This window comes from Corapipo altera, unplaced genomic scaffold (assembly GCF_003945725.1).
Source record: "Corapipo altera isolate COAL_440 unplaced genomic scaffold, ASM394572v1 60, whole genome shotgun sequence".
Taxonomy (NCBI): domain Eukaryota; kingdom Metazoa; phylum Chordata; class Aves; order Passeriformes; family Pipridae; genus Corapipo; species Corapipo altera.
In genome coordinates, this window is record NW_020884912.1 from 3,254,659 (window position 1) to 3,269,001 (window position 14,343).

A 14,343-nucleotide genomic window follows, 5' to 3' on the forward strand; every position below is an offset into this window, starting at 1 on the left:
AGAACAATTCATTATCAGTGTGCCAGCAGTATTACTATAAGAATTCCTCAATCTCTGTTAAAGTGAATGGATTCATTCCATACATACTGTTCCTGTAGTGATCTGGCACTTCAGGTGCCACTCCCACAACTTTGTCATCTTGAGCAACCTGTAAAAAAATTTTTTATAAAGACAGTGGGGAAGAACATGAGGATTTTGCTGGAAAGGATGAACTCAAATTTCAACTTTCTTACTTGCTTCTGCTTCTACCCCATCTTCCCAGGTTCTGTATTCCAGTTTGGAAGAAATACTGCTAATTTCAGCTTTCCAAATAGCCCAGGAGTATTCACTTTTAGTGCAAATCCTTCTGCACCAGCAGCTCCTGCACAGCCTTCTGGCACTTCAGGATTTTCGTTCAGCCAGCCTGCAGGATTTACATTGGGGTAAGAGACCGTATCGGAATTTCACTTGAGCTTCGGGTAATATCAGTGGACAGTGTTCAGCCTCTACTGCTGTTAAATCTTGAGGTGTTCAGATGAACCTTGGAGTTTGAAACTAAATTTGGCACCCTTCCTTGTATTAGCCTGACTGGCTAACTAAGCAACGGTATCTTTAAAGGAGCCTAGCTGTCAGGAATATCACACATCAACACATGTGAGATTGTCTTGTTCTTGAAAGGTAAAATCCGTATCCAGCCATTATGCTGCTGCTTACCTTCTGAATAAGAGAGATTTAATTGGTTTTGGTTTCTGGAACTCTCTTCCTCCTGTTCATCATTTGCCGTTTGTTGCCAGCTGGTAACTAGTGAGACAAGACTATGAAACAGTTGTTCTGGAATATCTTCTCAGTGCTGCTACTGAATTTTCAGCTACACTGTCCTAAATTCTGAACTACTAATTTCTTTTGATAGGACTAATGGGAAAAATGTTTTCTCTGCCTCTGGACCTTCAGTTCCTGGTCGGAAGATAAAGCATGCAGTTAGACGTAGAAAGTAAACGCCTGATTGGTAAAACATCAAAAACATTGGAAGCAGCTACTACTCTGAATTGTTCAGCTTCTACCCTGACTGAATTGTTCAGCTGCTACCCTGAATTGTTCAGCTGCTACCCTGAATTGTTCAGTTATTGGGATTGTACCTCACGCTGGCTTATCGGAAGTCAGATCTGCCTAAAGGAATATAAAACCTAGCTTTCCTGTCCTTCCCTTCCCTCTCCCTGTTAACGTTTTTCGGTAGCAAGTAAAGTTGGCAACAAGGCTGTTCTCAAGCAAAAGTCTCAAGTTACTTCTTTCACTGACTCGGCATGGTCTGGCTGTAGCCCTGAGTAGAGCCTGCACAGTGAATGGCTTGTACAATACCTCTTCATCCGCACCACTACGTGCGCTCATTCGCGTTTACTGACGCCTCGAAATTGTAATTATATCAGCGAGGGATGCTGTATAGAGTAGAGAATGTTGATAACGAATGATTTCTATGCTGAGTTTGTGCTGGTGTATGTGTGAAGTGAGTGAGTTTGGGTGTATCGTGCACTAAAATTTTCTGATAGAGGAAGACTGATATAAGGATGATCCATGCTAAGGACTTGTTAGATCTGTAGTTCTTCATTTAATAATTATATGCTATTTCTATATTTTCATTCTTACAGCCCTTTATCACCTGTCTCGCCTTGTTATTTTATTATGAAACGTGTAAATACAATTTTGTTTCTCTATGTACTTTTTTGGCATAACAAATCTGTGAAATTGAAATTTTAATTTTGTGTGTTACGGCCATTTTTGTTTAGTATTGTCTCAGATTTTATGTAAATCTCATTATTCAAAGTTGCCTAAATCCATTTAGAAAATCTTTAAAATTGGGAATTCTTAAAGTAAGTTTATTGGCTTTTCTGATCCATTTTTGTTTGGACCAAAAACCAGTATTGTACAAAGTATTAAGTATATATTTTTATATTTACTGAAATGGACTGTGGTGACTTTGGATAATAAGGAAAAGTTTAATATTAAAGCCATGTTTATTACAGTATAATTAACATGTTAAACCATGGGATAAATGCCATCAATAAAAACTGCGAAATATGATCTGGCAATTTTAACTCTCCATAAAGGCATCTGGAGCTGTAACTGTGTGAGATGGTTACGTCAACCCGAGCAATGTAACATGCTTTCTTCAACCTCTGCTTGTTCACAGTGTCACTGATTTTAGAGGATCTTAAATAAGTTAAAGGTCTCCTGTTACAAAGGAGAGTTTTATTGTTGACTGAAGCTTAGAGCAGCTTATCAGTGTGTCAGCTGACTGCAGTTCATTTTTTTATAATGCTATTAAAAAAAAAAGTTAATGTTACATTCACCACTGTTCTAACTGAAGAGGAAAAGGTACCTCCAATTATAAATGAGTAATTAGGGGTCTCCACTTCTGTAGCAGTTAAAGGAACTTCTTGGAGAACAAACATTATTCTAGTAAAATCAAAGGAAATGCTTGTTCATCTGGGGACCCACAGCTGAACTTTGTACCAAGTCACAGCATTCAGTGTATGACTGAGATACAGTTTCTTCCTTCAGCTAGAAGAGAAGAGATCTGCATAACTGTCTGTGCTGTAAATGTCTTCAGAGGCAGGGCTGAGGCCTTTGCTGGCACTGCTGCCCTTCACCAGAACACGGCTCACCCCTTGTACGGCTGCAGGTGCCGAGGGTACAAAGTGAGATGAGTTTCTAAGCACGAGCTGGACTTGACAGCAGGACAAAGGCCAACTGCCCTTTTCATGTGTAAAGCTCCAGTCACTGTTTCTAGAAATAGAAGATACTCAGCAACTAGACTTCAAAACCACACACAAACACTGCTATTCAGAGAGTCATATTTTGCCACTGGAGCTGCGAAAGGATTATATGCAGTTACATATTTCCAGTTGTCTAAACCTGAAAAATGTCACAGATTTCACTTTTCCCCCTTAGCAATGACTCACTGGCCCAGTACTCATCCTACAAACAGAAAAAGGTGGCATCTTCACTGCAGCTTGCATAAGAGACAAACTAAAAGCATTTCCAACAGCATAATATACATATTTCCATGGACAGGCTCTGTCTTCTTGCATTAATTGTTTTCTGTACCTGCTGTGGAAGGGATGGTATTTTTCTGCAGGGTAGGATAAACCTTCCCTTATATCTGAGTTGGTAGCAATGAAGTTAGCCAATGGTATTGCTTTTCCCTTCCCTCCCCCCACATCTTGAATCCTAGTTTCTAGGTCACTGCTACAGTAAATAGAACAAAAAACTTCTTTTTGTGAATAGGTAAAATTCACCCTAGAAAGGACTTTGGTTATTTCTGACAGCTTTAGTTTTCATCAGGCTGATTGCCATGCCTGACATCAGTGCTTAAGTCAACATTTTTTGAAAGAATGGAGCACAGGTCCTGTGAGGGGCAGCTGAGGAAGCTGGGGTGTTTAGCCTGGAGAAAAGGAGGCTCAGTGGTGACATTATCACTCTCTACCTGAAAGGAGGGTGTATCCCAATGGGGGTCTGTCTCTTTTCCCAGAAGTGACCGGACAAGAGGAAACAGCCTCTGGTTGGCTCCAGAAGGTTTAGACAGGACATTAGGAAAAATGTTTTAATAGAAAGGGTTGACAAGCATTGAAACAGACTGCCCATGGAGGCGGTGGAGTCACCACCCCTGGCAGCGCTCAAAAAACATGTGAATGCCACTTGAGTACATGGTTTAATGGTGAACATGGTGCTGGGCTGACAGCTGGACTTAACGATTTTATGATTCTAGGAATAGTTAAGTGGTATCTCTGAAATTCTGTTTCAGCTCAATTCTGGTTCAGTTCAAGTTGTCTAGCAACAAGGGGGTGCTTTCCTGAGGCCTGCTTATTGCCATTTAGTACTTAGACATTTTTGTTTCAGTGATGGATGTCATGATCATTAATGCTAATGGTACACTTAAGATGCCAAAGTTTTTTTGGTAATAAATCATTAGTGTAAAACAGTAGTAACCCTCAAAAGTATGAGGTATTTTGATACTGATACCCTGTCTGATTGAGCAAAGACACAAAACTTTTCTAGCCAAGACAACTTTTTTTTTCACTTCAAAAATAAATATTTAAAAGTAGTTATCTAAATAGTTAGTGGCTTCATTCTGGAGAGGTGAAAATTTCATTCTCCCACTATTCAGCACTGGATCCAGTCCTGATTCATCATTCCAAATGAAAACTGAAATGCATACACAGTACATTCATACACAGAACAAATGACTTGTCAAACAAAAGTACTGCAGAATATGAACACATTTTTAAGTTATTTCACCTGAAGACAAGAGAGAACCAAGCTCTCAAACATGTCTGTTGTTAACGAAACCATTGTCCAAAACTGAAGGCAGGGCAAGAACTTCAGCCACTGAGTGGCAAGTTAGGCCTATGGGAGGAACACACAAAAACTGGCATCTAGAAGAATTCCAAACGCTTGCTCAAATTTTACTAAAACATCAACATTGCTGGTAATACTCATTTCCCAAGATACTAATAAGATGAGAACAAACCAACTATCCAAGCTATGTAGTCATGCAAAATATTAGGCTTCTTTATTCAGTATTTTAAGTTATTCTGAATATACAAACAATTAGCCAGAATGATAAAGTGAGAATAACCAGTATTTGTATTCTTCTGCAGATTTACACCCATAACACATTTCAGTTAATGTTTTCTGCATGCTTCTGGAACATATTCAGTTGTTTTGCTCTGCATTATATGCAAGAAATAGACAAGTGCTTTCACTCCAAACAGAAGCAAAAAAAGTTACCTTTCATTAGCATGATCTGTACTGTTCATGGCTGCAAAATTATTTACACAGGGTGGTTCTCTAACACTGCAGTGTAACATACCCTTCCCGGAGGAAAAAAGTAGCTATTGTTTCACCTCTTCCTTAGCGTGGACAACTGAAGTAAGTGACAATGCTTGAGACAGTCATGCAAAAAACTTTTCACATTAACATTGTGATAAAATACTTAAAAGGTGAGGAAATATGATCTGTGAAGCAGTTATAAAAGACATGATAACCACTGCTGATCTCTCTTTCTGCACACATGGCAATTTAATTAACATGATTTGCCTTGCTGTCTAATACTGCAGTTCTCTTCTTCCTTTATCCTTTGACAGGCAATGGCCTGGAAAACAACTTGATTTTCTAGTTACCTGCCAACATCCAAAACTGTAGGAGCAACATTTCTTTTAAGGTGGAATATTTCTAGGTATCGGCTTTCCACAGACTGATGAACAGAACAGCTCCTTTCTGCAGTTAAAGCAGCCACTTTCTGTCTCATCGATCAGAAGTTAATACTCCCAGATTTAATACGTATTGTCTCTCCCAAACTTCTTTGGCATCTATGAAAACTCCAATATTTTGAAGGTAGCTGCTGGCATCATACAGGAGCCATACATTTTCTTTAGCTTCTGAATCAGTTCCCATTTAATTAGGGCAAAAGATTCCGATAGACACCTCAATTTCAGTTCTGGGGTAGGTCTTTATTCTCTGGGGGTGGGAGGGGATCTTCAGAACCAGTCTGGAAATCTCATCTTTTGGTATCATCTGACTCCATTTCTTCTGACCACAATAGTTCCTGCTACAATATCATAGGCTGTTCTGTTGTGCTGGAAAAACAGCAGTGTAATAAATGCAGGAAAAAATGATGCAATAGAAAAATTCTTGATCAAAGCTCGTACTGTGGACCTGAAATGAGAATAGAACATTCAGTGCCTTATTTTCACTTTTCTGCTTATGTTAGTAATTAACTTCCAAGTTTAGTGCCTCAGTTTTACATGGTACAAAGATCAATCTCTAGAGGAGATTGTACCACCTAAACTGAAAAACAATCAATGTGATTGAATAATTACCATTTTATTCTTAGATCCCATAATCTGACAATAGCTCTTGCAGTCTAATTATTGCAAAGGTCAACAATAAAGCAATGGTGTTATTTCCTCCCAAATCACATGCTTTCAGCACTATTAGTCTGAGTGCAACGTGACGGAGCCAAGAGCACTTACGTTGTCATACTGACATTAGAGGATGGAATGACTAACACTCGGCTGGGCGCAATAAGTACAGATGTGTCACATGTCACAACTCGCAGTCCAAGCAAGAATTTCCCTGGGGTTGCTCCACCTGCTCCCCAAATACAGATTATCTGTAAAAGAAAGGTTATTTCAATTCCACACACCACCATGTGGTTGACAGGTCGAGCAAACTTGGTTATCCTCAAGGGGATGTCATAAGCTTCAACATAATCCAGATATTGTGAAGAGGATTTACTTTATAGGTCTATGGTGACAGAATTTTTTTAAACCATTTCTTCAACAACTGACAACTATTAATTATAAGAATTAGTGTTTATGAGTACTTACCTCATAGAAGCAGACTAATAACCTGTAGATGAGAGCTACTATCATCATTTTCTGCAAATCTTCCATGGATGTATCTTCATCTATTTCCTCTATGATGTAATGCATGGCAAATTTAGAGATGTCCCTGTGCAAAATAAAACTGAACTTCAAAACTGTCCTCTCAATACCAATGTTACCCCTTTAATACTGCAATTCACTCCTTCAGTTCTGGTATCAGTAGAAGAAAAAAAATCTCCTTGGCTCTCTGATACTAAACAAGCCATTAAAATTCAGAACACTAGGTTTCCTTCCAAGTTGCTGCCCTTGTTTTGTCTTTTTCATTATGAAAAGATCATTCTTTATTACCACTTTTGCACAATGGTATCCCTGGGTAGTGAGCTGCAGAATTGTTCTGAAAATTCTCACACTTCTTGGGAAATAAACAGATTCTACAGGTGATCATCTAACTTTGTATAAATAGAAGGTATCCAAGTCTCCAAGTCTCTTCCTTACAGAAACTCTCAACGAAAAAGAACACTTCTCTACAAACACAAGGGAGAAGTTGCAAGTCTCCCTAAGCAAGCAGGGAAGCCCTATATCATCCTTTGCATGATCAGTGTTCCTCATTCTCAGCAGTCTTTACTGCTCACCATACTCTACTGGAGGAAGGCACTTTGGTATGCAACAGGAAGATTTTAACTTAAAGCAATCAAAACCTTCTGGTTTTTGTTCTAACAGAGCTATGTGAAGCATCCATTTTGAGTTAACAGCATATTTTTGCAAGATAAACTCCACATATTTAAACCTTCTTATCTGACACCTGGAATGTATATACTTGCAACATGTATTTAGGCAAGAGCTTTCCACTCATGCATCTGAGACTCACATAAAAACGTGTAGTCCCACTTCCAAACAGTCCATCTTATATTTGTACTACTTACCCTCCTCTTTATTCAGACTTAAGGAATTAAGAAAACAGTGAAGCACAACCTGCATTTCCCTTCAATAGAGCTTTGACCTGAAGTGTCTGTCTTGAGCCTGAGAGGAGGTATTTTTTTCATGACAACTCAGCCTGACCTCAGCCTCACATCTCATAAGCAGAACCTTTCCCCCCGCCAGTGTTTCTCTGAACTTCCTTGTAAGCAACTTCCTGGCTCTCACAAAACCAGTAATATTGAATGTGCTGTAAATTACACCTTCACCACTTTACAGAGGCAATTACACATAGTTGTTCCCCATCTTTCCAGTACTTCATTTTGTATCATTATCAGCCTACTAAAACCAAAATGGAAACACAAGCTGTCAGCTTACAGTTGGAGGTTTTGGCAACTAAAGAGAACTGAGATTTCGGCATTTTAATTGCTGCTTATCTGAACAAAAACCACTGGTAGTTTACACTGACATACTTATTGTTTTGGATTTGCCTCTCTTTCACACACCTTTCAAGCTGCAATTAAAGGTGCCTGGAAAATGTTACCTGTATAGTATCACTTTATGGTCAATCAATGTTTGGATGGCTCTTGAGCAGAAAGCTCGAGTTCTGAAATGTGTTTGCACAGGAATGCAATTACTGACTACACCAACTATTGACTACTCATCTCTTAATCAGACCAAAATATTTGATTACCCCAACCCAAAGCAGAATAACCGAGTTGAGGAATAAGACACCTACAGTTAAAGAAGCAGATAAAAAAAAAAAGTCTTTGAGGAAAAGTATTATGTCTGTGTACAAAAATGTAAAATGAATCTTTCAGTCTAGTGCACACACAGTGTTTAATTCTACTTTTTAAGAACCCAAATTTACACCCAGTAAAGCCTGCAGTGAGGTAGCACTCCTAGCAATGAGGCTGCATTTTCAAAGTACATATATATCTGATGCATGATCAGATTTTTTTTTTTGTGTGGGTTAGCATTGTTTAGCTCAGAAATCTAAAAAACACAGCACCTTAGAAGATGCTGTGAAGGAAATTAACTCCATTGCAGGTAGATCCAGTACATTTTTAAAAGCTCCTTAAAAAGACAAGTTTATTTGTCAATGTTTTTTCTTTGAAAAATATAAAGGACTTTTTAACAATCTTGCTATTGCCCACCCCTAAATAAGTATGCAAGTCTACTCTGTCCTTAGTAAGGAGTTTGTGAGCCTATACACCTGTACAAATTTTGTTTCCATCAGCTGACCCAAAAATCAGGATGTCTTTAAAAGGAGGTTAACCCAGTGGTGCTTTTTCCTCAACTTCTGTCAGTTATTCAATGCCATCATATGCCCAAGCGTACCATAAATACAACCCGACACCTCAAAGAACATGAAAAGCTTAAAGCTGTATACAACAAAGCTTTAAACTGTTAAAATAAACTTACTTTATTCCACTGAGGTGCATAATACTTAAAATGATGGTTGCCTTTATAAAGAACAGAATAAAAAAATCCACCATCTCTGCTATGAACCTGTGTGCCAACGAAGGGATAAGGAACTCCCGACCTGTAACAGAAATAGTTAATATTACCCAGATTTTACTGTACTAACACAGTTAACACTATCAGCCAAAGAACACTCTACATTAACCTTTCTGCAAGTACATAATCAAGATCTTGATCTTAGCTCACATCTTCTTCAAGAAAATTTTTTTAAACATACATTTTTAGAAGTTATCTGAATTGTTTAAATTGAGTTAAAAGAGCCTTCTTAAATTCTTTCAACCTCTGAGTCCACTCATGATAAGGATTACGGGCAAAATCATACTCTGCTAAAGAACTGAAGTACATTGAAGAAGCATCAATTTTTGTGTTCTTTTGTTTAGAACAGCCTCGTTGAGAAGTAAGTCTGAGAGGTCAGATAAAAGAAAAATTAGATCTTAGATCTACCACAATTCTTCTACTGCTCAACAGCAAGGCTTCCATGTGCACCAAGTACCAGCTCTAAGAGTAAACCACAGCATATTGTCCCCACTCAGACACAAACAGGAGCAGATGAAAATATTAGTCATACTTGACATAAACATTCCTATAGACTACTTATGAAAAAGCAGTGTGCTGCTCTACACCCAGCCACAAAATGTAACACGTTTCTCCTGTGTTAATTGGTAGAGTGCAAATGGGCACAAAGCAAGTAGTAGCAGTTACAAGCTCTTATTGCTAATGCTACCTCAGGTGATTAAAGCAGAGAAAACACTAAAGAGCACCTTAGAAAGTTTCCAAGGAATTCTACTGCAAAACAATTTCATCTGGACCCACCTACCACCCCTCTATTTCCCAAAGGACAAACACGACTCTCACATGGAATCTGCAAGGACTCACATCAAACTTTACTTAGAAATACCCAAGTACTAGTAGACTTAACCTACAGGAAACAGTGACTGGGTTTGGTACTGTTTCTGAGAACACCTACTCCCACACACGGGGAAACAAGAAAAGAGGAAAGAAAATCATTCCAATTTCAAAAAACATCATCAAATTTCACTTGGAATAAGCCTCCACAGTCCAGCTGCTAAAACTGATCCTGCCAATCGTGGCCCTGTGAGCTATTAGAGCCAAGCCAAAAGCCCACAGTGCTCAGGCGCTTTCTAAGTGGGGTAAGTAGAATCAAGCAGAGATTAGGTAAGAGCCAGCTCTTATTTAACATACCTTGGTTTATATAGCTTCGTTTCATACCTGCTGCACCAATAATACCCCTGCATCTATAGTATCAAGTAGCACGACTCATATATAATACTAAAATTCCATTCTCATTGTCAAAGCCTGCCCAAGTTGTCCATTAAATTCTAAGATTCTTCAACTAAGGCAAGTGGGAGCATAGCCAGTCTCCCAGTTCTGGCCTGAGCACACAGCAACAGGCAAAAGCCTTCATATGCTCTGTTAAAAGCAGCACCTTTGTTGAAGTTAGTGGCAGAGACTCACTTGAATAAATTAAATTCAGTGACTGCATAAGGAAGAAGCTACGTGGGGCTAAGAAGATAAATATTCAAATTTTGTTAAACTGCATTACATTAAGAAACCTTGGCAACCCTTAAGACTCCGGCAGATCCACACTGCAGTGCTTCAAGATGTTCCTCGTATTAGAAATCCACTATTTTGCCAAGAGTTGCTGTTTGCGTGGCAAGGACAGCCAAATGCAACATCCATCCAGCTCAAAGTATAGGATTTTACATCAAGATTAGTACTAAAGATGTGTTTGTGCCAGTCAGCCACAGGGGCAGCTGCGGCTTGGATGCACTTTTTGCCCTACTGTTCCCAGCAGATGAGCAGTAATCTCCTGCAGTAAGGCAGGGAGGGGCAAGGCGAGGACGCGTCTGAAATCCTGACGACCTGTGCTGTTAATAGTGGTGCTCTGACACACACCTGCAGGCAGACTGAAGTGGAAGAGGCAGTTAACAATCCCACTTTTTGACATCCCAGTTTAAAATCTGCAACATTAACATAAGCTGTCACTTGTTTCAGCTTATGTAAGCACACTGGGCTGTAAACTGCAGTGGCACAGGGAGGGATACACGGCCTGCCCTGCTGAGCCTGCTGTGTGGGCAATAATCTACAGCAGGAAAGAAGGAGCAGTAATCACTTTAGCTGTTCCAGATATATCCAGCTGCAATCTGAAGCCAAAGCATGGGCACAACAGTCGTTGTTTATAATTGTATTGTACCACTATATCCCCCCCACAGTTCCCTTAAGAAGGCCAGGTGTTGCAACAGTATGTAGTATTCCAAATAACCATGTTCAGCAGCATGAAATGCTATTGAAGCCCTAAATTACCTTTAACACAGGGAATTAGCTCCTGAAAAAGTAGGTAAAAATCCAAGAATAATCAGTCTAGCCTTTGTCTATCTCCTCTTTTCTAAGGACTGGCAATATGTGTTTACAAGCAATCTGTAACTCAGGATCAGAGCACAATTACAGAAAATACTACTTTGTGTTATAACTGTGTTTAAGCAACATCAGCTCAAAAACATAAGAAAGAAGCCAGTTCAGAAGCTAGATCCCCTTCCCCTCAAAAGAAGGGAAAAGGAACTAAAAACATTTTTCAAACACACACAGACACTGAGCTTATAAGTAATTTTACAGATCAGTAATGTCGTACTTTGCCCTGCAGAGAGAAAGGAGATCCGGCTTTTCTCCAAAGTCCTTCAGCAGTGCTCTGTTCCACAGTCTCCTACCATTACTTGAGGTGTTACGGAACATTCATGGAATGTCACTTATATGTTCCTTGACTTGTGAGAAAATGTTGGGGCTCCAGGTTTTACCTCTGACGTGATCAGAGCAAGTCTGCCTTACTCTTGAACAAATATAAACAGAAGGCCTGCTGTGCACTGCCTTCAATATTTACAGCTGTAACAGACTTCTGTTTATCTCCTGCCGCCAGCTTGTTCACTGCAGGCGTGTTTTCACTTCTCTGCTTCGATTTCATTAAATGATTTTATTTGGGCCCCGAGAGCCTGCTAAAACCGGTAAAGTTAGTTTAGATTTCATCATCTAAACAGGCTGCTTATAAATCTTAGATGCATTACAAGCCCGTGACGGTAAGTTTCACTAGAAATTAAAAAAAACTCCTTCGTATCCACACAAACATCTTACAGTCACTGAAGTTGTTGCACACGCAAGTCAACCCTCCCGAACTTGGTTCAAGTTACGGATCAAGTTCTGGATGTACCACCTCGGTATCAGGGCTGTCACCCTGTGTCCCAAACCCGCTCACGGGCCAAGTTCCGGCTCCACCACCTCGGCTTCAGGGCTGTCACCCCGTGTCACAGCCACACGCCCGGGCCCGCCGCACACACGGCGTCGCAGCGACCCCCAACGTCGCACACCCCCGGCTCCCCTCTCCAGACCCCGATTCCTGGGGCTGCTCACCTTTCTCCCTAGCCCCTGCCCTACTCACCTGCCGGCCGCCCCGTGTCCCTGGGGGCAGCGCTGCCGCTGGTGCCGGCGGCGCTACCGGAGCCCGCCCTGGGCACGGGGGACACCGCGCCCGCCGCCCCCGGCCAGGCTGGGGCGGCCGCACCGGGGGCGCGGGGCCCCGTCCCGGCGGGGGCCGCGTGTGCGGGCGGCGGAGCGAAGAGGTAGAAGGGGCTGTAGTAGTAGGCGGCGGCGCTGGCGTTGGGTGGGGGCGGCTGCGCGGCGGCGGCGGCGATCAGGGCGGGCGGGCAGCCCTGCCAGCCCAGGTACCCGCAGTACGAGTCCCACAGCCACTGGTGTACGCGTCGCGCGTACTCCGCCGCGCTCAGCGGCTTCGCCCCGCCGCCCTCCGGAGGGGAACGCGGCGGCGCTGAGGACGCGGCGGCGGCGGCAGTGGCGCTGGCGCTGTCGTTGTCGCTGGCGTTGTCCTCCCCCCCGGCGGTGCTGCCGCCCTCCGCCATCGCCGCCGCCCCAGCGCCGGCACGGCCGCGCTCCGCCGCCGCCTCCTCCATCGCGGCGGGCACCGAGCGCTCACAGCGCGTGCGCGGGGGAGGTGCCACGCCTCTCCCACTTGGAGGGGCGGAGGGGGGGGGGGAGCAGCACACAGCCTGGGGCGGAGCCCGCCGCGCCCGGAAAGAAACAGCCTTTCCTCCCCTCCTCCCCTCGACCTGCATGTGAAATGGTATCGCCGGGCGCTTTGGCGGACGCGGCTGCCCGGCGTCAGGCGCCCCTGAGGCGGCGGCGAAGCGGCGGCCGCCCCGTCCCGCCGGGGGACTGCGCAGTCGAGGGATTCTTATACGTTTTTATTTTCCTGTCTAAATGTTGCTTATTTTTATTTTTTTTTTTTCACCTTCATCTCCCTTTTTTCATCGTTCTCCTTATCACATAATCATGTGATCTGGAAAAAAAAATAAAATCACAGAATCAGTTTAGGTTGGAAAAAACCTCTGAGGTCATCGAGTCCAACCTATGATCCAACATCGCTGTGTCCACTAGACCATGGCACTGAGTGCCAGGTCCAGTCTTTCCTTAAGAACCTTCACCTCCCTGGGCAGCCCATTCCAATGTCTAATCATCCTTTCTGTAAAGAAATACCTTCTAATGTCCCACCTAAACCTCCCCTGGTACAGCTGAAGACTCTGTCCTCTCGTCGTGTCACTTGTTATTTGGAAGAATAGACCGACACCCATCTAGCTACACCCTCCTTTCAAGTAGTTGTAAAGAGCAATAAGGTCCCCCCTGAGCCTCCTTTTCTCCAGGCTAAACAACCCCAGCTCCCTCAGCCACTCCTCATAGGACATACGCTCATCAAATGCTGAACAAAGAACCAACTGCAAGTTTAAACACAATTCTTCAAACTAATTTTTAATCTTTAAGGTTTCTGTGTACTATTAAGCATCTCAACCGGACCCCAGGTGCCGTAGAACACTGATGTAAACACAGCTCCACAGTGATGTAATGAGTAATGTATACCGCGAATACAGAGTGTTTCCCACATTGAACACAGCAAATATGACAGCTGAACAAAACCAGGAATTTCTCCCTCTCTGTGTTAAAATACTTTCCCGTGTAACCTTAACTCATTTTAAAAAATGAAGTCATTTCATAGAATCAAAATATGGCCTGGTTTGGAAGGGACCTTAAAGAACATCTAATTCCAACCTCCCTGCCATGGGCATGGATGCCTTCCACTAGACCAGGTGGGTCCAAAGCCCATCCAACATGACCTTGAACAATTCCAGGGATGGGACATCCACAACTCTGGGCAACCTGTTCCAGTGCCTCACCACTCTCACAGTAAAGACTTTCTTCTCTATATCTAATCTAAATTTCACCTCTTTCAGTTGGAATCCAAAAGTTCCTGTGGAGTGAGTCTCTTCATACAAGCAAGCTGAGAAGAATTGCCAAAGTTCTTAGCAAATGACCCATACCACCTTGATTAAATGCAGTAACATAAGGTACTGGCACTCATTATGTAGCTATGGTTCTAATTACTCTGGCATATGTTTTTGTAACACAGACCTTGGTGAAATCAACATGGATAAATGATTTGGGAAACATAGCAAGTTTTAGCATGATTATGATGAAAGAAAGGAGGGAAGATAGACGAGTGTAT

At 42.2% G+C, this 14,343-nt stretch overlaps 2 protein-coding genes across 5 annotated transcripts in view; one reads left to right on the forward strand and one right to left on the reverse strand.

The window, feature by feature from the left end:
* NUP153 (nucleoporin 153) overlaps positions 1–2,055 on the forward strand; it is a 44,852-nt gene extending 42,797 nt beyond the window's left edge. For all 4 annotated transcript variants that reach the window (XM_027654060.1, XM_027654062.1, XM_027654063.1 and 1 more), the window contains exons 21-22: positions 263–422; positions 890–2,055. In XM_027654060.1, coding sequence (XP_027509861.1) covers positions 263–422; positions 890–974 — 245 coding nt within the window. In that variant the 3' untranslated portion in view covers positions 975–2,055. The remainder of the gene's footprint in view (positions 1–262; positions 423–889) is intronic.
* A 2,466-nt stretch (positions 2,056–4,521) lies between these two features.
* On the reverse strand, positions 4,522–12,739 carry FAM8A1 (family with sequence similarity 8 member A1). The gene is made up of 5 exons (XM_027654064.1): positions 12,211–12,739; positions 8,703–8,823; positions 6,366–6,489; positions 6,009–6,148; positions 4,522–5,691 (listed from the first exon to the last, which is right to left on the reverse strand). The coding sequence occupies exons 1-5, from the start codon at positions 12,737–12,739 to the stop codon at positions 5,547–5,549; spliced, it is 1,059 nt and encodes a 352-aa protein (XP_027509865.1). The 3' UTR covers positions 4,522–5,546.
* Between the last annotated feature and the right edge of the window lie 1,604 nt (positions 12,740–14,343).